The following is a 23,197-nucleotide window of genomic DNA, read 5'->3' as shown; positions in this document are numbered from 1 at the left end:
CCCAGGGGCAATTACAAGCATGCAGACTTGCCAAGGTCCCCTTCTGCCCCAGCCATTCCACCATTCCACCCTCACTGTCTTCCAGCTTGTTTGTGCTCCACCCCCTATTAAGGACATTTTGATATTTTGTTAAAATATGCAAATACAATGATCCAGATTAACAGAGCTTTCTTACAAGCAAAAATGAATTATTCTCAGTTTTAGATTTCATTTTATTTGTCATCTATTATGAACAAATTACGAAATATACTTCATTCACAAATTGGAAATATTTACAATTTCTTTACAACAAGGCATTGTTGAGGTTTTGATTTAAGGAATTCTTAAAGCATTCTGTCTTTCAAAACAAAGACATCAGTGTTGTTTTCAGCACTCTCATCTTTCACTCATTTGGACTCTGCATGTGTAATGCAAGCTTTTTACAAGTCTAATTTGCACTCTCTCCACTGTACAATCTACTGGTTAAACCCTCTCCATTTAAATGGGATTTTTAAAAAAAGTCTTTATGAGAAGAAGAGTCTGAAAAGTCTATCTCAAGTGCTATAATAATTCTGGAATGTTATTCAGACAAAAAGAAAAAAAGGAATAGAGATGGAGTGAATAAATACTGTATATCCACAAAATCCTTGGGAGAGAAATTTCAGGTATGTTTCTAAAGGTAAATGCAACTGTGCTGTTCTGCAGTTCTGAAATTCTAGCAATAAAAGCCAAGACTGTTTCCATTTTATATCTGTCTCTTGGTGTCTATTTGTTTGTCCTGAAGAAAATTGTAAAAATATTTTTCCTTTAACTTTTAAATCTTTTCGTACACTCTTCCATTATAAATCAGCTGTGGTCCTCCATTGCTCATATTGTCTGTCATTTCCTGTAACAAGAATAAAAAAGGACTGATCAAAATTAAAATTATTTTATTGATCTTGAAAAAGTATTTAACTAAAGGTCTAGTAAGTATTTAACAAGCCCTGACTGTCAACATTCAGAGAAGCTTTGTCTTTTTTTAAAAAAAATCACAGTATAAAAAAAATCGCCACATTTTTTTCATGTGAGTTGAGTTCTTACGCAAGGTGCCAAACTGACTGCCCTAGAGACGGGCATTCTTTATCCACAGAACAAATCTATATCACAGATGGCAGCAGTGTAAGCTTCCTCACACTGGGATAGCTCAGTGGTTTGAACATTGGTCTGCTACACCCAGGGTTGTGAGTTCAATCCTTGAGGGGGCCATTTAGGGTTCTGTGGCAAAAATTGGGGGACTGGTCCTGCTTTGAGCAGGGGGTTGGACTAGATGATCTCCTGAGGTCCCTTCCAACCCTGATATTCTATGCAAGTATCTCATTGTAAGTGGGTGAAGTAATAAGCCCCCAACAGTAGACTATCCTGCCACTGTGCTTCCACTCATACCTGGAGGGTACTCTAAGCAGGAATGAAATGGTAAGTCTCCATGTCCATTGAGACCTTGGCCTCTCTACTGAGATGCCCCCAAAGGGTGCCAGTTAATGTGAGCTCTAGAAGTGGTTATTGTGATGTAGATACTGATCTGCTGAGGTCACCAAAGCCATTTCACATAAACCATCAATCAACCTCTAGATCAGTGATACTCAGACTAAGGCCCAGAGCTGCAAGTGGCTGCAAGTGGCTCCTTTCCAGCACGTGATATTAAAACACAGTGTGAATTGATTATTAACCAATTTAAGTTATTAACCAATCAGGATGCTTTTACTAGGTTATTAACCAATGGTAGTTGATAAAATAATAAATAAAGTTGATAAAATGGGCAGTCATTTTGCTGTGAGAATAATATAAATTAAATATTTCCTCGTCATACTGTTCAAATATGCATATGTGGTATTATAGTAAATGAAACAATGAATTCACACTACTGTGGCTCTTTTGAGTAATGTTGATCACTAATTTGGCTTCTGAACCACTGAGGTCTGAGTATCACAGCTCTAGATAATAGTAATGCTCTGTCAGCTGGGTTACGTGTGAGCTAGTGACCATGAAGTGAAAGTCTCTGTTTTCCATTTCTATCACTTTAATTTATTGCCAGCATTTGCTATTTGAATGTATTTATAATTTCAGAATGAAATATTCACAATCATTATTTTCCTGACATGTCTATTCTAAACAATAAAACCGTAGTTAAGTTTAAAAGCGGTATTGGATTTAAGACAAGCATACAAATTAGAAGAGACGTGAACTGACGGTGGGATGTTTGGATGTCTGCAACTAGAATAAATATTTTAAATACTTGACTTACTTCCAAATCACAGCACTCCACCATGTAGAATTATTTCCCTGACTGTTGGTACCTTTCCTGAATTCAGTACTTCTGGGAGTGACATCACAGCATCAGCCAACATTGATTAGCTGAAACTATGCCTTTCTCTTAGAGGTGGGACTTTCTGAAGTGACATGACATAACATGGTAGCTGCCTAGAGTTCAGCATACCTTGGAGGTAACTCTGGTGTCAGGGGAACCACCGGGCAGCTGGACAGGTCGGTTATTTCAATACCCCTCAATCTCTAATATAAATATAACAATTATACAATAAATATAGCACAAACATATGCACATATAGTACATGTCTATATTAGTGTATCAGTATATAATATACAAAATATTATTGTATATAAACACTTTAAATTTATGTTTGATTAGGGCCTAATTTATTATTAATTTTTAAATTGCCTTTCCTTGTTTTAAAAGACATGCCCTGGGCTTAATGTACTTTGAAAGATTTGTCCTTTCAGGCATGGTCTTTCTCTACTCCTCTCCCTGTTCTTATCTTGCATAAGGCCTCCTCTCTGTCCTCTTCTCACTGTTGATGCAAGAGCCTTCTTCTTTGCAGCTCCTACCACCTTGAACAGTCTTCCTGTATCTACCTCATTGACTTTGTCTTGTATGAAATTTATCTTTTCTTCCTCTTTAATTTATTCTCTGTACATTATTTTAATGTAGTACCTACACTATTTAACTCTGTAAAGTTTTGTGAAAGAGTGTGCATGAAAGATACTATTCGAATCAAATTATGTTTTATTTCATATTAGAAAGTACTGCATTAGAGATTATTATTATTATTATTATTATTGGGACATTTAGGAGGTGCATTTGACTGTTACATACAGAATTCAAAAGAAATAATGAAGTTTAGTCATATAAAGCAATATAAAATTGTGGCAATTTTTTAAAATGTTGCAATATTTTCTTAACATTTTTAGGTGAGTCCAGGCTATAGTTCTGCATGGAATCTAATCTCAGTTAAGAAAGTAGTGAGTAGTGATCAGGCTGCAAAGTAGCCATTTTCCCTTACTATATTTTTCACTCTTACATCACATTTTATCTAAGAATCTCACAAAGCTTTACATATATGAATTAATGTACCTCTGTGGGAGATGGTATATATAATGCAAGCAGGTGAACAGGCACAGAGCAGATTTGTGCAGGGTCACACAGCGAGTCAGTTGTAAAGGCATGCATAGAACCCGTGTTCCTGACTCCTGATCCCCCGCTCTATAAACACTATACCTCTTGAATGAAAGGAATAGGGCATCCTGCCCTTATAGAAGCCCCAGTATCAAAATGAATATTTCACTCCCAGGGCAAGAATCATATCCTTACACTAATTAGATTGCTTTAAGAATCCGATGAAGTGAGCTGTAGCTCACGAAAGCTTATGCTCAAATAAATTTGTTAGTCTCTAAGGTGCCAGAAGTACTCCTTTTCTTTTTAAGAATCCTATATTCCTTATGGCCAACATCTTCAACCTTAAATTTAAAGCACATAAATCCCTATTTAGGCACCTAAATTTTTTTAAAAAAACATTCTTTTAACCAGAGGAAGCTGTAAGTGCTCAGTACTTCTGAAAACAGGATTATTTATTTGTCTAAATATGGATCTATGTGCTTAACTTTAGTAATTCAGGTTTGAAAACTGTGGCCTTTGTGGTTACATAGCCTGCTTTTTAAACTGAGTATGAAGGGAGAGGAAAGAATTGATTAAATCCTGGAAACATGAAATGATGTGGGTGCAAAAAGCATTCTGTGCTTTTTTTCCCAGTACAATACATGATAATTCATATAACTAAGATTTTCAATTATTTATGAGGTGCTATATTTAGAAGCTAAGCCTTTGAATAGCTATGCAATGGAATTATGTTGAAAATGGATGTATTTCACTGAAATGGATGTACTGCAAAGATGCACCAACTAAAAATAACTACATATACTGCAACAGAATAAAGCTTATACAGAATGGTAACATTTTATTTCCCAGAAGCTCTTCCTCATATGTAGTTGAAAATTGAATGAACTTACTGCCAATTATTTCATATGTTAGAGAGACAAGGTGGGTGAGGTAGTACCTATTATTGGACCAACTTCTTAAAAGAAATTACCTCACCCATTTTGTCTCTCTATTATCCTGAGACCAACATAGCTACAACAACACTATACAATTGCATATGTTAACACATACAGTTGCTTTGTAAGAAAAGCAGACCAAATAAGAAAAGGCGCCCAACTCACTTTCTCTGCCATTTCATGGGAATGATGCAGGGAATGCTCCCTTTCAGAGAACATTCTCCTTTGTTCATAGCTGGCTAGCCGGCAAGTGAGCCAGGAAGAAAGTGTGCAACCTCCAATTCCAATGCATGCAAGAGACATAGAAGTAAGATGCAAAGAATAGAGCATGGAGGACTTCTTTGTCAGAGCACGAAGGAACTGAAAATTTAATATTCCTCCAATTAGTCCGCAAATGCAACAGGCTGAAAAAAGGATCATCTGTTAGGAGAGAGAAGAGAGGCAATGCCACAGAGACATTATTCAGAGATTACCATCACAGACAAATTCACTCAAATTGAAAGTTAGCCTGACTATAATAATAAAACTTAGCGCTTCTATAGCACACATAATTTAAAACACTTTACAAACACTAATTACTAACCCCAATAACTATCTAGGAAGTAAGCATCATTGCGTCTAGGAAGTAAGCATTATCCATATTTTAGAGATGAGGCACAGCAAGGTAATGTGACTTCCCCAAGGTGATGGTTGATCAATGGAAAAACTGGACTAGGATTCAGACTTCCTAATTTCCTTCCAGTTGTATATTCAAAACTCTAGCCTAAACTTCAAAGGCCTAATTTTGATCTTAGTTAAATCAGTAAAGTATAGTGAGATCAGACTCAGACTCCATATCTGTGCCATTTATTTCCTCTGCTTGAGTGCAGTGCTTTAGTGGTATTGTTATTGAATCTCTCCTACTTGTCTGTGCCCCCAACCTACCCCTCCTGTTCTAATCTCTTCAGGTCAATTTTTGCAGTTTGGTCCTGGCCTCCTTGTTTGCTCCTCCTGCAGCTTTTGTGCAATCTGCAAATGTAATCATGGTTGAATTTAAACAAGTGAAAAAACTGACAAAGAAAAACCTGAAGCAACTGTACAGGGGTGCTACTTTTTAAGTTTAGCTGGTCAAAAAGTTCTTCTAGGGGTCCCAGAAACATCTAAACTGGGCTACAAGTAGCAGGAAGTGTCACTGCTTGAAGACAAAGATATTTTACCACAGTGATGGAAGCAACTTTGTGGAGCTCCTGGAACTGCTCCATGGACCACCAGTACTCAGTGGATCACTGCTGTGTACCAATGGGATGGTAATTTTAACAAGAACATAGTTCTCAGACTATTGTTCATGGTCCACCAGTAAGGGATTGATTCTTGTGATCTATGAGCCCACCAGAATTGACAAAAGAAATGGGGGTTATAAAGATCAGACATGGTTGGGATGCTCCACACAATGAAGAAGTCCTCAGAATTTAAAAAAAAAAAGTGACAGTCACTCTTATAGGAAATTGAATAGTTCACTACTCTCAAAAGTAACCTTAGAGAGAGTGATTCTTCTTTCACTTATACTAGATTTACATGAGCATATCTCCATGGAGTTAGTTCCAATTCAGTCTTGTATACATAAGAGAAAAGTCAGGCTTATAGAAAATTAAAGCCAGTTTTAATACTGAAATAAACTTAAACAATAAATAAGCTTTAACACTGAGCTTTATAATAGGATCATATTTTTAACAGATAAAATATTTCTGCAGTTGCTTTTGTAGCAATTATACCATCTGTCTGCAGTCAGACAGATTATTATACTTCAGATTCTTATATGAAACAGAAAACATCTGTAATTATTTTAGAACTGGTTTATTCATGACTCAATTTGAAATTAAAAACAGTGAAGCAGCTAAAATTTCTGGGATCAATTTGGGACAGTAACCCTGGGGCCCAATCCTGCACACACATATTACTTCGCAGGAATGGGATCCTGGTCATAAAGGCCCCAATCCAACTCCGACTGAAGTAATTCAGAATCTTTCCATTGATCTTAATGAGACTTGGATCAGGCTCTTGTTTAGCCTAACCAAAAAAAGGTTGAGGGGAGATATGATTGCTCTCTATAAATATAACAGAGGGATAAATACCGGAGAGGGAGAGGAATTATTTAAGCTCAGTACCAATGTGGACACAAGAAAAAATGGATATAAACTGGTCATCGGGAAGTTTAGACTTGAAATTAGACGAAGGTTTCTAACCATCAGAGGAGTGAAGTTTTGGAATAGCCTTCCAAGGGAAGCAATAGGGGCAAAAGACCTATCTGGCTTCAAGATTTAAACTCGAGGAGATGGTATGATGGGATAACATGATTTTGGCAATTAATTGATCTTTAAATATTCATGGTAAATAGGCACAATGGCCTGTGATGGGGTGTTAGATGGGGTGGGATCTGAGTTAGTACAGAGAATTCTTTCCTGGGTATCTGGCTGGTGAATCTTGCCCATATGCTCAGGGTTTAGCTGATCGTCATATTTGGGGTCGGGAAGGAATTTTCCTCCAGGGCAGATTAGAAGAGGCCCTGGAGGTTTTTCACCTTCCTCTGTAGCATGGGGCAAGGGTCACTTGCTGGAGGATTCTCTGCTCCTTGAAGTCTTTAAACCATGATTTGAGGACTTCAATAGCTTAGACATAGGTGAGAGGTTTATCGCAGGAGTGGGTGGGTGAGATTCTGTGGCCTGTGTTGTGCAGGAGGTCAGACTAGATGATCGTAATGGTTCCTTCTGACCTTAATATCTATGAATCTCTGAGACAGGCATAACTACAGGGGCTACATTTTTTGACATGACTTTATAGACCATTTTAAAATGTCCTCCTTTTGCTGTGTTAACCAAAGGGCTGATTGTTTTTCTTTGCCAGCCTGTGTTTACTTTTCATTGAATTTTGTTTATCAGCAACATTTTGAAATGAAGGATGAGTCTATGGTGAAGAGTTCAAGTTACAGCAGTTTACATTGCAAATACTTATGCCTAATGCATGCAGTGCAAAAACTTACGATAAGTCCAGATTTTTTTTTGGCACACAGTATTCCACATATACCACAAAGCAGAAACTGCAAGGAAAAAAATACCAATTATTTTATAATCTAAGGTCTCGAGCTTAAACTTTGCTCTGTTATTGCAGTGGGGAACCACAACAGAAGATTATACAGTTGTTACCATTGTCAGTGTTTTTATTACAAACTTTATGTTTCAGGAAGTTATAACTCAGCCGTAAACACATTTATCCAGGAAGAAACCAGGATGATAAGTCAGTCTGAGGGTGATGGCTCATAAAAATAGCAAACATTAAATAATGTCTGTTTTTAAACTATGAGGATAAACAAAAAAATGAAAAACAAATGTTACCAGTGTAAGATGCTTCTTTTACCCTTGTATTGCTCAGATATTAAATTTGGCAAGTCAGTGATCAACAATATGGAGCAGGTATTCTGATACTTTAAAACCATATAAGGTACTTATCCACTCATTCTGCAAATTGAACCGCTCAGGGAGCCCATGTGGGTATCACTGAAGTCAGTGGGCCTCAGCACAGGAGCAGAAGTTCACCTGTGTGAATTAGATTGCAGAATCTTGGCCTAACATTTGAAATAGCTGCAATGAATATACAGTGACAACTGTTTATAGCCTGTTTTGGCTTGCATATTTCAGACATGTAGCTGTCTGACATACGATAGGAAGGAGCCTTTTCTTTTTCCTTTATGCAAATTTAGGGCTCATAAACGATTTTTGAATGAATCCACTTTAGCTCTGTCTGTGCCCCTTTTGCTTTCTGTGAATGGCTTTTCCTGCCCCCCTATATATGCATGTTAACTCAGGCTTGCTCAGGGAACCAATGGGAGTACAGTTTCTGAGGGAGCTAAATTGACAAGGGCCACCGGGTAAGGAGGGATAAGTAGTCGTGTAGAGGCACTGGGCCTTCTTTGGGTCCCTAACATCATTAGGAGATTTCCTTGGCTTTCCACACACCCATGGGCTAAGACGGCTATTCTTTCTTCGCTGTGCTCAGTGAGACTAACCCTACCACATCACAGAAAGACTGGGAAGAAACTACATAGGTTTAAAGCCATGGACATTTCCACCCAACTTTTGCACTTTGGTGGGGTTTTCCGTGGAAGACCTTAATTTGGCCCTTAATTGGCATGAAAATAACACAAGACAGACCTGGCCCCCTACACAGTCAGTAAAAATAATGTTAACTTTTAGGGTCTGTATAAACTATATCATATATGTCTTATTCCCTCACAGAATTTTGGCATATTAAATATTTCAGTTGTTGAGTGGTTGCAATATACAGTTAAAACAAAAAAAAACAACCCTTTATTAGGTGTTTGCACACAGATGAGCACAAAAAATCAAGATCCTTAATTTTTGCACTGAATCAGTTGCATACAGTAGTAATAGCCAGATTTTGTTTGTTATTCACTAGTATACATAGCACAGGATATATAGGCTTCATGCCAGTCCATATGTGCTGGCAAGAAGGGAAAATTTGGAATGGGTCAAGTAGCAAGCTATTGGATCTATGTTTACATTAATGCAATGGCTGGAGGGACTGCAGAAGCTACTACACTCCATAGGCTAGGGTAGACGATTAACTACGGCCCCCAGGCCTATCTCCCCCTCAAGTTGGGGTACATTTCAGACTTCTAGCTCTTTAGCAGGATACGTACATAAAGCTCTTTTATTGTAAAAGCTCTTTTACTCATATGTTACGTGGGATTCTAGAATTTCACTCAAAATTCTGTCATTATAGATTAACTTCAGTTTATGGCATACTGTATTTCTTTTTTTCACTGTCGATTAATCGCAGTTAACTCACGCGATTAACTCAAACAAATTAATCGTGATAAAAATATTATTCATGATTAATCACTCTTTTTTCATCCCATTGTTAAACAATATAATACTAATTGAAATTTATTAAATATTTTTGGGTATTTTTCTACATTTTCAAATATATTGATTTCAATTACCATACAGAATACAAAGTGTACAGTGCTAAACTATATATTATTATTTTTATTACAAATACTTGCACTGTAAAAATGCTAAACAAAAGAAATAGTATTTTTCAATTCACCTCATACAAGTACCGTAGTGCAATTTCTTTATCATGAAAATGCAACTTACAAATGTAGATTTTTTTTTTGTTACATAACTGCACTCAAAAAACAAAACAATGTAAAACTTTAGAGCCTACAAGTCCACTCGGTCCTACTAGCCAATCGCTAAGACAAACAAGTTTGTTTACATTTATAGGAGATACTGCTGTCTGCTTCTTATTTACAATGTCACCTGAAAGTAAGAACAGGCATTTGCATGGCACTTTTGTAGCTGGCACTGCACAGTATTTACGTGCCAGATATGCTAAACATTAATATGCCCCCTCATGCTTTGGCCACCATTCCAGAGGACATGCTTTTCATGCTGATGATGCTTATTAAAAAAAAGTGTTAATTAAGTTTGTGATTGAACTCCTTGGGGGAGAATTGTATGTCTCCTGTTCTGTTTTACCCGCATTCTGCCATATATTTCATGTTCTAGCAGTCTCGGATGATAACCCAGCACATGTTGTCCATTTTAAGAACACTTTCATTGCAGATTTGACAAAACGCAAAAAAGGTACCAATGTGAGATTTCTAAAGATAACTACAGCATTCGACCCATAGATTAAGAATCAGAAGTGCCTTCCAAAATCTGAGAGGGATGAGGTGTGGAGCATGCTTTCAGAAGTCTTAAAAGAGCAACACTCCAATGTGGAAAGTACAGAACTGAACCACCAAAAAAGAAAATCAGCTTTCTGCTGGTGGCATCTGACTCAGATGATGAAAATGAACATGTGTTGGTCCACACTGCTTTGGATTGTTATCATTGGCATGGACGCATGGACTGTAAGTGTGGTTGAAGCATGAAGGGACATATGAATCTTTAGCGTACCTAGCACGTAAATATTTTGCAACGACAGCTACAGCAGTGCTATGCAAACATCTGCTGTCTCTTTCAGGTGACATTGTAAACAAGAAGCGGGCAGCATTATCTTCTGCAAATGTAACACACTTGTTTGTCTGAGCGATTGGCTGAACAAGAAGTAGGACTGATTGGACTTGTAGGCTTTAAAGTTTTACATTGTTTTATTTTTGAATGCAGGGGTTTTTTTTACATAATTCTACATTTGTAAATTGCACTTTCATGATAAAGAGATTGGACTACATTATTTGTATTAGGTGAATTGAAAAATATTATTATTTTATTTTTATAGTGAAAATATTTGTAATAAAAAATAATAATATATAGTTAGCACTGTACACTTTGTATTCTGTGTGGTAATTGAAATCAATATATTTGAAAATGTAGAAAACACCCACAAATATTTAAATAAATGGTATTCTATTATTCTTTAACAGTGGGATTAATCATGCTTAATTTTTTTAATCATGATGCATTTTTTTAATCGCTTGACAGCCCTAGTTTTCACATATAGTGTTTTGTGATTCTCAGCATCCAGACAGAAATGTAAACAATTCTTTGTTCAAGATATTGTAATAAATCTCATTCATCTAGACTTGATGACTAAATAATGTAAGCAGAATAAATAATGTTTCCTTCTAATGGTGACTCAACAGGAGTAAAAGGAAAATAATGCATTGAGAAAAGAGCATTTCTGGGTTATAGCAAGCTTATAAAAAGGATCTGGAAAAAATAATCAATATTATTTTCAACATATAACTAGCGGATTTTAACTATGTAAAAAGGAAAATTCCCTCTATTTTCAAGCAGTTTATTTCACCGTATAGATCAGATTGGATGGGCTTTCAAAAGTTTTGCAACATTGGCCTAATTCTGGTCCCACTGAAGTCAATGAAAGTTTTACCATTGACTTCAAAGGGAGCAGATTTAAGCCAATACCGAGTACTTTTGAAAATCCCACCCATCGTGACTTGACTATTACAATTCCCTCTAATCAAAAGTCATTCCATTGCTTTCAGCTAGTGCAAAATGTAGCAACAGCATTGCTTCCTGAACATGCAACATCAGCCTTACATTCTGCCAAGAGAGTAACAGAAGAATTACAGATTCACTTTGCTCATGTGGACTGGAATCCACTAATCGGAAAATCTGCTATTGATTTACTGTCCTTCCAAGACATAGCAAGCTATTTCTCAAACCACCATGTGATGGTAGCATCAGCTCATCTTGAACCAATGGATTAAGGTACATTTTCAGTGACAGTCCAATGACTAAGAAATGAGCCACCACTGCAGGTCTACCTTAGCCTTTGTGTTGTTCTCTAAAAAGATATTAAATAGTGCTCAGATGCCCTAAGCTCGAGTGTCTTTTACCATATCAAGAGAGTTTTATCAACATAAATGTAGCAAAGAGTGTTTTCAAAAAATGAAAAGGAGTACTTGTGGCACCTTAGAGACTAACAAATTTATTTGAGCATAAGCTTTCATGAGCTACAGCTCACTTCATCGGATGCATTGTGTTTTTGGATTGTTGTGCATCTGATGAAGTGAGCTGCAGCTCACGAAAGCTTATGCTCAAATAAATTTGTTAGTCTCTAAGGTGCCACAAGTCCTCCTTTTCTTTTTGTGAATACAGACTAACATGGCTGCTACTCTGAAAAGAGTGGTTTGTGATTAAGGCACTGGGCCAGGACACAGGAGCTGTTGGTTCCATTCCTGGCACTGCCACAGACTTCTGGTCACGCCATGTCTACTGATTATATCACAAGCATGCTGTGAGGCTGCATTTGCTAAGGTTCATGAAGCATATTTTCATGCTGGGATGAAAAACACTTGCTGAGTGTACAGTATTATTATTATTATTGTATTTTTGGATTGTTGTGCATCACGCTCAGTACATTTTCAGAGAAAGCGATTGCCCAATAAATAGAATGATGATTATTTATGAAAGTCAGTTACACCCAGAATGAATTTGGTCCAATGTTTCAGGCAACTTAAAAATCCCGTGAAAATGTATGACTAAGTCCATCCCTCTTTTGTCTGATGGTGGCGTATCCTGACCCAATGGAACTGGTGCAAATCTGCTGCACAACGGGAGTAGAGGGAATTAGGCACCTTACTCAGGGAACTGCTACTCTAGCCTATAGAACTCAGTTGACTCATCCAGCTCAAAAAACCCCAGAAAGTTTTGGAGAGAATGGGAAGTCATGGGAGATTATGTGGCTGACTCTGTCCAGTGCTGTCTTCCTGGCAAACCAGGCACACACAATTGGGCAGTGCCCCACTGTGGAATTATGGTATTTTCCCATACATTTTCTGGGTTTTTTTGAGGACTCAATATTACTGACAATAGTGGTGTAATGTACGTGGGAGGCATGGGGCCATGTATACTGAAAGCAGAGCTTGTGTGCAGTTCAGATTGGAATAAATCTAATGGGTTTGTTTTGATCTGTCGTTTGAGTTTTGAATGCTTCGGTTTCACAATACTACCTGCTGGAATGCAACATTTTCTGTCTTGCCACACTGTGTCCATCCATTGCTGGCCTCTAAGATTTCATCTTCACTAAGATATTTAATCTTGTTTAAACTGGATGTTTAACTATGGAGCTGCTGGGTGCAGGGTTTCCCACAACTAGTTGACTGATGCTGAGCATGACTCATCCTTGTTTACACTGACCAGCAAGGTCAGCATCTTGTCACTCTGATCACTCCATTGTTAAAAGTCCTGTTTAGATATAATTATATTTCCTAGCGGTGATAATAAGCCATAAGAGGATGGATGCAGCCATGCAGCACTTGCCATTCAACTACTTCATACCATTTCACCTTGCTGTCCTCTCTGATTCACTACAAAGGATTCAAACACTTCTTTGCCCCATAAGGGAATGGGGGTTAGCCTGAGGATTGTGTCGTCACCACTAACCCCCCTGTGCTGGTACTGATTGAGCCTTGTAGAGCATAGACTGCAACTTGCAGAGAATGCACTGCCCCCCTACAGTGGAAACACAGTAAGATCATTGGCTGGAGCTGTACAACAAAACCTACTCATGGAGAGAGAATTTATCCTCCCGGAGGCAAAGGCAATATCAAGCAATTGGACTCGCATTTCTAAAGTTGAAATATGCATAGAGGGGCACTGGTGCAATGATAGTATAGACCTCCTATCTACCTACCTCCTTTTTTAATCTAAAGTGTTTTATATATTGCCTTTCCCCGTAATACCTAAGCTCCTTACAAAAATGAAATGACTCAGTGCCCAGATGTACACATCTCAGGCTGAGGAAAAATATAAAATCTTTCATGGGGATAAGTCAAAGGAACCAGCCTTGAAGAAACAACCTGAGTAGCCAGGCATTGAGGGAGGGACCTTCAATCAGCACTAGTGGCAGATTTAACAGTCAGCAAGGTCAGCAAATGCTTACTGGGCGCTACCTGGTCTGGGCCCCCTGTCTCTTTCTCCCACATGCCAGTGGCAGAGGAAAAAAAGATGGGTCCTAGACCAGATTTTTATTGTGGGCCTGCACATGCCATCACATGTCCCACATTCAAATAAACTCTAACTTCCCTCATCCCCCACCACTCGTCCCTGCCTCTGCATCCCTGCTCTGTTCCCCCATTGTCCCATCTGCCCAGGTCCATGCTGTGCCATCTGCTCCCTCTGGCCTGGGTCCTGGACCAGTGCTCCTACCAGTAGAACGACTGCCACTGCTCCCACCAAAGCCACAACTGCTGCTGAGGGAGCCAAAGCTGCGAACCACCACTGCTGCCGCCACCAGAACTAGAGTAAGAGCATCTAGAAAGTGTAGCACACTGGTTCCTGCTGCCCGCATTTGAATTTGCCCAGGCAAAGGGAGAGGAGGAGGGGCCTCCAACCAAAATGGAAGCTCTGCCATTGGCAGTCCCACTAATCAGAATTCATGGCAGAGCCACCATTTTGGAGGCCCCCTCCCTGGGCAAATTCAAATGTGGGCAGTGGGGGGCCAGAGCACTGCTCTACCTAGAGGTTCCAGCAGGCTGCAGACAATGGCAGCAGCTGTGCCGCATATATATTGTGCAGTCGAGCAGCCCTGAGTCTGCAGGGACCCTCCAAGTGCATGAGCCCCTGAGCAGCTGCACCAGCTATTCCCCTGCCATTGCCATCTGCCCTTTCCCCTGGCTGGATTCTGGGGTCCCACTCTCACAAGTAACTGAGTCAGTCACCCTGACTGCCTCACAGCTGATGCAATTGTCTGGCTTGCATGTGTCTAACGCTGCCCCTGGCCAGCAGCCCCCATTTTTGTAGGGGTCCCAGGGGACCCGTGCCCACTGCAATGCCTTTTTCAAAATCCCACAGCCTTTGAGCATGCTGATAATAGTAGAAGTTTCTTACCCCATCCTGTAGTTTGCTTCCATAGCCTTTGAAATGTAGTTTGCTTCCATAGCGTCCCCTTGCTGAGGGGCACTGAAAGGTATGTGGCTGCCTGCTCTAGTCTCTCCCCAGCCCCACAGCACTCTTCCCAGCCACCCCCACTCTAGTTCTGCATATCCCTGCTAGATTCTGCACAGAAAAAACAACATTTTTTTAGGATTACCCCACAACTAAAGGATAAAGTAAGCAGCACAAAAATATGCTTTATTTAGGCCTATACTCCCAATTTAAGGAGTACTTGTGGCACCTTAGAGACTAACAAATTTATTAGAGCATAAGCTTTTGTGAGCTACAGCTAGCTTATGCTCTAATAAATTTGTTAGTCTCTAAAGTGCCACAAGTAATCCTTTTCTTTTTGCGAATACAGACTAACACGGCTGCTACTCTGAAACTCCCAATTTAGTTATTCTCATACTGGAAGGTATCTGAAAATGAAAACCATAAATACAAATACAAGTCTGGTTTTAGAAAACACAAAGGAGAAAGAGATTTTGTTATTATATACTGCCTCCAAAGAGCTAAGCAGCAGAAACTTTCGCTTTGTAAACTTCCGGATCAGCTCAGGTAGTCTGAAGTAGAAAGTCATGTGCAAAGCCAGAAAACTGAACTCACTAACATGAAAGAAAGAAAATCCTGATAGTTAACTGTCTTGACTTTTTAACTGAAGAAAAGAGAGAAAGAAGCTGAAATTCCAAATGGGTGCACTGACCAGAGAAAGTGTCTGAAATCACTAGGGGCTCCTATTTTGAGTAACATTGCAATGCAATGGTAAAACATTCAGAGTGTGGATCATGAAGAGCACAAAATCCACACAAGCAGATAAGGAAATAAAGACAGAGGAAAAACAGGAAGAGACAGATAGTAAACCATGTCAGAGAGCGAGAGAGAGAGAGAGAGAGAGAGAGAGAATCCAGCAGGTAGACAGACCAAACGGGAAGGTCAGCCATAAGAAAACATGAGATTAAAAACAACCAATCCTGCCCTCCAACTCAAACCTATAGAAAAGAAAAGATGTTCTCAGAAGATCTCAGCAACGCATATTGAATACAATGGGGAGATTTTCAAAGACACAGCTGGTAGTTAGGCATTTAATTCCCATTAACTTTCAGTTGGACTTAGGTGCCTAATTACCATTTGTGTCTTTAAAAATCTCCCCTTATCAGAAAATTTAAAAAAAACAACAACAACCCTATTCTGGTGATTCAAATTCCAACACAGTAGTGAATAAACACCCTGTTTGCCAGGGGCCTAAATGCCTAGATCTAAAACTCATTGAAGACAATACAAATATTCTCATTGACTTCAACAGGCCTTTGAAGTTTGAATCAGGCCTTAATGCTGAATGACAGAATAAATTTCACTGTATACCATGATTATTATTTTTTCACATCAGATGTTTCATTCAGAATATGTAAGTGTTCTTGTGTACATTTTTCTTTCCTTTAAAAAAAAACGGAACCAGAAGATTATTTCTAGTTTATTAACTAAGGCCTCAGATCTGCAAAGAATTTAAGCATGTGTTTAAGTCCATTCCTATTCAGCAATGTTCTTAAATATGTGCCGAACTTTAGATAGATGCTGAAGTTCCATTGGAGTATATGGTGTATGTAATTTTCTGAAGATTAGGAGAATGGTCAACTTGAAAATCTTGCTGGAGGGTTTGAATGTAAAAGAAAACCTGTTAAATCTTCAGGGGCAGATCCTCAGCTGGTGTAAACTGTCATTGCTGCATTGAAGCCAATGGCTTCATAAATAATTTACCCCAGCATCTGCCCTTCAGAATTCTGTGTTCAGTTTAAGGATTCGATTCTGCCTACATTGAGCTCATTTTTTTCAACAGGAGCAGGCCAAAAACATGGTTAGTCTGATGAAAATGTTGATTTTCAATAAGTCTAGGAACGTTGGGGAAGTTCCAGAAGACTGGAAGAAAGCTAATGTTGTACAAGTATTAAAAAAAGTAAATGGGATGACTTGCATAATTATAGGCTTGTCAATCTGTCATCATACCCAGGCAAGAAGATAGAATCCTGTATCAGCCACTCTATTAATAAAGAATTAAAGGAGGGTTTATTAATCAATGTCAGTCAATATAGGTTTATTGAAAACTAGATCTTGACAAACTAACTTGGTATCTTTTTTTGATGAGATTAAAAATTTGGTTCATAAAGGTAATAGCATTGATGTCATATACTTAGATTTCTGTAAAGCATTTAACTTGATCCCACAGAACATTTTGATTTAAAAACTTCAATGATATAAAATGAACATGGCACACATTAAATGGATTAAAAACTGGCTAACTGATAGGTCTTGAAATGTAATTGTGAACGGGGAATCATCATCAAGTGGTTGTATTTTTAGTAGAGTACTGCAGGGACCAGTTCTTGGCCCTATGCTATTTAACAATTTTGTCAATGAACTGGAAGAAAACATAAAGTTATCATTGATAAAGTTTGCAGATGACACAAAAATTGAGAGTATCATAAATAATGAGGTGATCAGATCACTAATATAGATTGATCTGGATCTCTTGGTAAGCTGGGCACAAGGAACAATATGCATTTTTATATGGCTAAATGTAAATATACATATAGGAACAAAGTATGTAGGCAATACTTACAGGATGGGGGACTCTGTTTTGGAAATCAGTGACTCTGAACAAGATTTGGGGGTTGTAGTGGATAATCAGCTGAACATGAGCTCCCACTGTGATGCTATGGCCAACAGGGCTAGTGTGATAAAGGGGGAGTAGAGAGGTTATTTTACCTCTGTGTTTGGCGCTGGTACAACTGCTGCTGGAATAATGTGTGCAGTTTTGTGTCCACAAGTCAAGAAGGATGGTGTGGGTTCTCAAGAAGAATTGGAAAGGGTTCAAAGAAGAGCCATAAGAATGATGAAAGATGAGAAAACACACAGACTTAGGGAGTTCAATCTACTTCACTTAACAGAGATAAAATTAAGAAGTGACTTGATCACAGTTTATGAATACCTGCATAAGGAACAAATATTTGATAATAGGTTCTTGAAACTAGCAGACAAATGTATAACAAGGTCCAATGGCTGGAAGGGTAAACTTGAGAAATTCAGACTAGAAATAAGGTATACATTTTTAACAATGAGTATAATTAACCTCTGGAACAACTGACCTAGGGTTGTGGTATATCCTTCATCACAGGCAATTTTTAAATCAAAATTGGAATTATTTTTAAAAAAATGTGCTATAGAAATTATTTTGGGGAAGTTATATGGCCTTTGTTTTACAGGAGGTTAGATCAGATGATCACAATTGTGGCCTTGGAAACTATGAATCTACGAAAATGTAATGCAGATGCTTAAATAAAGTAGCAGCACATCTGCATTTTGTCCACATGTTAAATAACACTGTGAACTGTTTGAGTGTTCCTTTGAAATAACCCTTTAGTTTGACTATTCTTTTCCAAAATAAACTAGGCAAGTCGTCAGCACTGACAACTAAAATTGGCAAACTTTCATTTTTTAAAATTACAGACCACCAACATTGTTTTAACAGTCCAAACTTATCTCTTACTCTGTGAAATTTCCATACTGACTAAACTGCTTTTTTGAAAACCTGGGAAATAAAAAACTCCCTGTAATCATGTATTCCAGGTGTCAAATTGGAGCAAATTCTTATAACCAAATTATAAATGGTTCACATTGGAGGTTCCTAATGGAAAGGAAGACTTAAGTGTGCAATAATCACAAACATGGAAAGAATACCTGTGTTTCTATAGAGCCACTGAATGACACTCTGAGAATGCATAACACTTACAGGTGTTTTGACATTTGTCTTCATGAGTGAGAAAACTATCATTCCTGAGTGTTGTAGCATAAGGGCATCATTAGGTGTTTCCATGTGAGTGAAGATAAATGGCATATTTGACTTGGTTTGTGTGTGTGTGTGTGGTGGGGATGGGTGCAGGGTCTAGGGCTGAGTCTGATTTACAATAAAGCTCTTTACCCCATCTTAATGTAAATGAGAATCAGGCCCATATATACTTGAGAATTATAGTTATAAATATATTTTATACATACACACACACCTTAAGATTTCTTATTGACTATAGTATATTTGACAACTTTTAACATTTGGTTGTGTTATGTAGGAATATTTTCTGAAACAATATTGTTTTGACTTTTCTTTTGTGCAGCAGCCATTGCAATGCATGGTATCAGGTTCATTATACTTGTGTGAGAGTGGTTCAGCATGCTCATGCTATTGGTTGATTTGTTTTTATGCTAAGTCAGACAACTGAATTTTAAGTGGTGGAATGCAGAAATGCAACACGATTTCTACTCACTTGGAAAAACTAACTATAGCAGGTGGAATATATCATGATAAGACATGCAAAACAAATAGAAAAAAACTCCAGAAATCAATAGTATGTCAACTGTAGTAGAGGATTTTGATAACCTTGCAGCCACCATAATATTTTACAAAGAGCACAGATACATTATATATTGTATGTGTAGTAAATAAATTAGATAAACATCTATTCATTAGATAGATTGAATGATCTGTCATAGATAAATGTGTTTTCATTTGGATCTTTTTCTCTACTAATTTTCTTTACCTTAATAGAGATCAATTTCATAAACTATGAGAACAGGGCAATTAAATGGGTGGAATTATAAATGTATAATATGTTTTCTCATGTATTTTAAATAGATGAGTACCCTAATTCAGACTCATTCACATCTTTCTTTTACTTCATTGCCAGCTATTCAGGTCCTTTGGGCTCGATGCTGCACTGTGCAGAGCACTCTGGTCCCAGTCGAGCAAAGCACTTAAACACATGCTTAGATGTGATATGTGACTAGTCCTATTGACCTCAGTGGGACTACTGACATGATTTAAGTTAGGCACATGGTTAAGTACCTTGCTATTGGGGTCATAAACAAGACAGCTGTTATTAAACAAAAAAATCTATTTTTTTAACAAGAGGGCTAATATGCTTTAGACTCAACATTATTACATTCTATAATGGAAATGATAATGTCATTTCAATATTAACACATTTTAATCTTGATTGCAGCTGCATGCAGTTGCTTGCATGTATATGTGTACATTATACCTGTGCAAATATCACATTTCCTGTAGTAATATTACCTGAAAATGTCACGAAAGACCTTTGATCCAGTTCTGACCCCACTTACCTAGGCATCACTCAGTGGAGGCCCGGTTTCTCCTGTAAGCTGATAAAAATGAGGGTTACTATGGAAACCTTAATTCTGGTGTTTGTGGATTTTAAATCTCACACAACAGGATAGACAGATACAGATATAATGTGTGTGATTTAAAATCCACAAACACTAGAGTTAAGGTTTCCATAGTAACCACATCTTCATCGGGCCTTGGCTGAGTTACATCTATGTAAGTGAGGACAGAATTGGGTCAAAGGTCTTTCATTGCACAGTCAGGTAACATGACTGCTGGAAACATGATATTATTCAGCTTATATCCAGCGGTTTACCCTGTGGAGGTTCAAAGTAATAGTTCTCCTTCTCCCTTTTACCTTCCCCACAAAGGGAAAATCTTGATTCCAGAGCACTGAATCAGAACACAGTTACTTTGTGTGACATACAAAGAGCCTGAACCTCTGGTCCAGCCAAGATATGCTTAGTAGGAGACCCAATGTGGAGGATAGGCAGCTCTACACCACTTTTGGAGCACCACAGTCTGGAAGCTGGCAAGAAGGCAGGTCAGCCGCCAGGGCTAAACCCACTCTAGTTGCTCTAGTTGTATCTAGTTACGATAGAACCGCAAAAAGAGATGTTCTATCAGCCACAGATTTTTAGAGAGGAGTGGCACTCTGGCCACTCCCTTTTCATCTGCCACACCGCCAGCATTTCCCCTATACCTCGCTATGCCCCCTAGTCCTGGGAATCCTCAGCAGGCTGGGTAAGCCATCTTTACAGCCCCTTTGAACTGAGGGGCTTAAAGGGGTGCAGTTGAGGGGGAGGGATCCAGCCCAATATTTCTACTTTTACATTCCAATTTAAAAGCAATATAAATACAATCCTTTAGCCATTACAGACAGCAGAATAGTTTGCTGAAAGGCATATTATAAAGGAGCAAAAAAAGTCAATTTAAAAGAAGACAATTATATCGGCAATATACATTATTTTGAAATTATTTTCAATTGTAATTTTTATTACTTGAGGTGAAATCCTGGCCCCCATATAAATCAATGTCACAACTCCCATTGACTTCACCCTCTGCCTTCAAATTTCTCCTTAACCACAGCTCTTTGAGCAATCCTGACCACTCTATTTTTTTTTTTTAAATCAGAAATCCCACTTTAGCTGCTCTGTTGTTGGTAACTCCCTTACCTGTTATTGGTGTGTTATATTGTCTTGTGATTGTTCCTGTCTGGGGCAGGAACTGTGGCTCACTATGTTTGTACAATATCAAGAATATTTACAGCACTATGCACATACATTTATTTATAATTATTAGTGCCAAGGATAATATTACATTAATCCTTTTGGTAGAAGAGACCTGAAAAGATTACCTGAGGCTTCATCAGTGGTGAGTAATCAAGAGTTTTCCTGCTTCTTATAAAGTAAAAAATAAACAGTCCCTTTAGCAATATAGTTGTTTAATCATAATCAAATAGCCCTTTAGAGTTTAAACATGCTCACTTATGTTTACCCTGGATAGTCCTTGTTTGCAAGTCTTGGCTTCATCAGTTATCATACTATTTTTGGAGGTGGGCACTTACTAGACAAAAGGCTCAAACTGAAAATATATCAGATATGTTCTGAGAGGTGGCACTTACAATAAAAAAGCTGTCCGGGGGGTTGGGGGAACACGGCGGGATGGTACTTGTACTTGCCCAGATTTTTTAATTTTTCTAGCGAAATGCTTCCTAGAAGCTCAGATTGTCTCTGATCCTAAGAAAATGTTGTAAAGCTCCAAGAACTTTTTTTTTTTTTGCTCCCCCAGCAGCTCTGGAACGCCCTGGCCATTATTCTAAAGGGGCCCTTAGCCCTTCCTGCCCAATGACAGGGCCTTTTGGCTTTTACAAGCAAAACTCCCTGCTGGTTTCAGGTTTGCAAGCTATGGCCCAACCTTCCCAACACTGGAATCACACAAGGGTCCAGGGAGTTCACACCGGGGGGTCAGAGAAAGTTCAATTATTTGCATACAAAAAAAGAGAAAAGAAAAAAAAAAGGGGGGGGGGGGGCTCTCCGAAAGGGCAAATACAGTGCACAGAGCGAGGCTTCCAGCCCGGCATGCATGGTGGGGGGGGGGGAAGGAGGGCTGCATGAGGGGGCTTTGTTCACACAAACGGATCATCACCACACAGAGTTAAAGAGAGAGTGAAATGGCTAACGTACACACACCCCGCTCCATACCGGAGAAGAGTCTCCCAGCTGAGGCTTATGCTCCGCAAGGACCAGGCTGAAACTGACCGCCCCCACGGCCACGCTGGAGACCCCCAGCCCTATCTCCAGCACGGAGAGCACCAAGAGGCTCCCAATGGTGTGGCTGCTGGTGCACATCCTCGCTGGGTCATCGTTCCTTCCAGCTCAGCCCGGAAAACAAACCCTCCGCCTTCTCTCCAGCGCCTCCCACCCTCGGGGCTCCCCCAAACTTTTCTTCCGCCTCCTTAGCGGCACAGCGTCAGATCCGCAGCTGGGGGGCCGGGCATCCCCAAGGCGAAGGCGGCTCTCCCCCGCCACCGGACAGGAGAACCCCCCCCTCCCCCGCCTCCCTCCCCACCAGGCAGCCTCGCACACAGGGATCCTCCGGTTGGCAGATGCCTGGAGCCCGGCAAGTCGCCGCCCGCCGCAGCTGCGGCCAGCTGGGCTAATCCTCCGGCGCGCCTGGCAAGGCGGCAGGCTCGGAGCTCTCCAAGGTACCGCCGCCTCCTCCGATCCCACCCCGGGGTTACGCTCCGATGTCTCCAGCAGCCTCCCAGGGATGGAGTGGGGCTTCTGACGGGCCCGGCGCAGGCTTCCTCGGTTGTCCCTGGGCTGGAGCTGTGCTCCAGCGTCTCTCCCCTGCTCTTCCAGAGGCTGGGGGACGCAGATTACATTCAGCACCACGCTCCACTCGCAGGCTGTGTCTCCTCCAGAAAAGTCGACCTTGTCTGATCGCCTCCTTCACTCCCATTGAAATGACCTCACTGGGGTGGGTTCTTTAGGGGGAGGGGAGTGGGGAAAATCCACCCTGGCTATATTTATGTATGAATCCGGGACCAATATCCAGGCGAGCCTCTATAGCAGCCCCGCCCCAGGGTCCAAACACAAGGCAACCCCCCTCCTCCCCCCCCCCATTCCCCTAACACACACCTCCTACATCCCTATCCCCACGCCCCAGCTGCCAAGGGAGCAGGAAAGTGGTGGTGCTGGCAGCAGAGTCCCTTGATGAAAAACTTTGGGGGAAGGCAAAAGCTGGATTCTGCTGAATG

The 23,197-nt window shown here is 39.6% G+C and overlaps 1 protein-coding gene across 3 annotated transcripts; it reads right to left on the bottom strand.

Annotated features, from left to right (window-relative positions):
• Nucleotides 1-783: 783 nt before the first annotated feature.
• Nucleotides 784-22,958, bottom strand: TMEM196 (transmembrane protein 196). 3 transcript variants are annotated; one of them, XM_038393368.2, is made up of 4 exons: nt 22,122-22,958; nt 7,379-7,435; nt 4,528-4,782; nt 784-865 (listed from the first exon to the last, which is right to left on the bottom strand). In XM_038393368.2, the coding sequence occupies exons 1-4, from the start codon at nt 22,284-22,286 to the stop codon at nt 794-796; spliced, it is 549 nt and encodes a 182-aa protein (XP_038249296.1). In that variant the 5' UTR covers nt 22,287-22,958; the 3' UTR covers nt 784-793. The 3 variants fall into 3 exon arrangements, with proteins under 3 accessions (XP_038249296.1, XP_038249297.1, XP_038249300.1); XM_038393369.2 differs by having other exon boundaries at nt 22,140-22,957; XM_038393372.2 differs by lacking the exon at nt 22,122-22,958 and adding an exon at nt 5,287-5,370 and having other exon boundaries at nt 7,379-7,420.
• Between the last annotated feature and the right edge of the window lie 239 nt (nt 22,959-23,197).

This window comes from Dermochelys coriacea, chromosome 2 (genome assembly GCF_009764565.3).
Source record: "Dermochelys coriacea isolate rDerCor1 chromosome 2, rDerCor1.pri.v4, whole genome shotgun sequence".
NCBI lineage: Eukaryota > Metazoa > Chordata > Testudines > Dermochelyidae > Dermochelys > Dermochelys coriacea.
The sequence above is the reverse complement of the archived record's forward strand: the minus strand, read 5'-3'. Positions and strand labels throughout refer to the sequence as shown.

Excerpts from the sequence above, each read along its gene's own strand:
- TMEM196 (XM_038393368.2), bottom strand. The coding sequence starts at position 22,286 with ATGTGCACCAGCAGCCACACCATTGGGAGCCTCTTGGTGCTCTCCGTG. Across the intron at positions 4,783-7,378 it reads AAAAAAAATCTGGACTTATC|ATGATCCTTTTTTCAGCCTG; the intron begins GTAAGTTTTTGC and ends CTCTCCTAACAG. Across the intron at positions 866-4,527 it reads CCCATGAAATGGCAGAGAAA|GAAATGACAGACAATATGAG; the intron begins GTGAGTTGGGCG and ends TTCTTGTTACAG.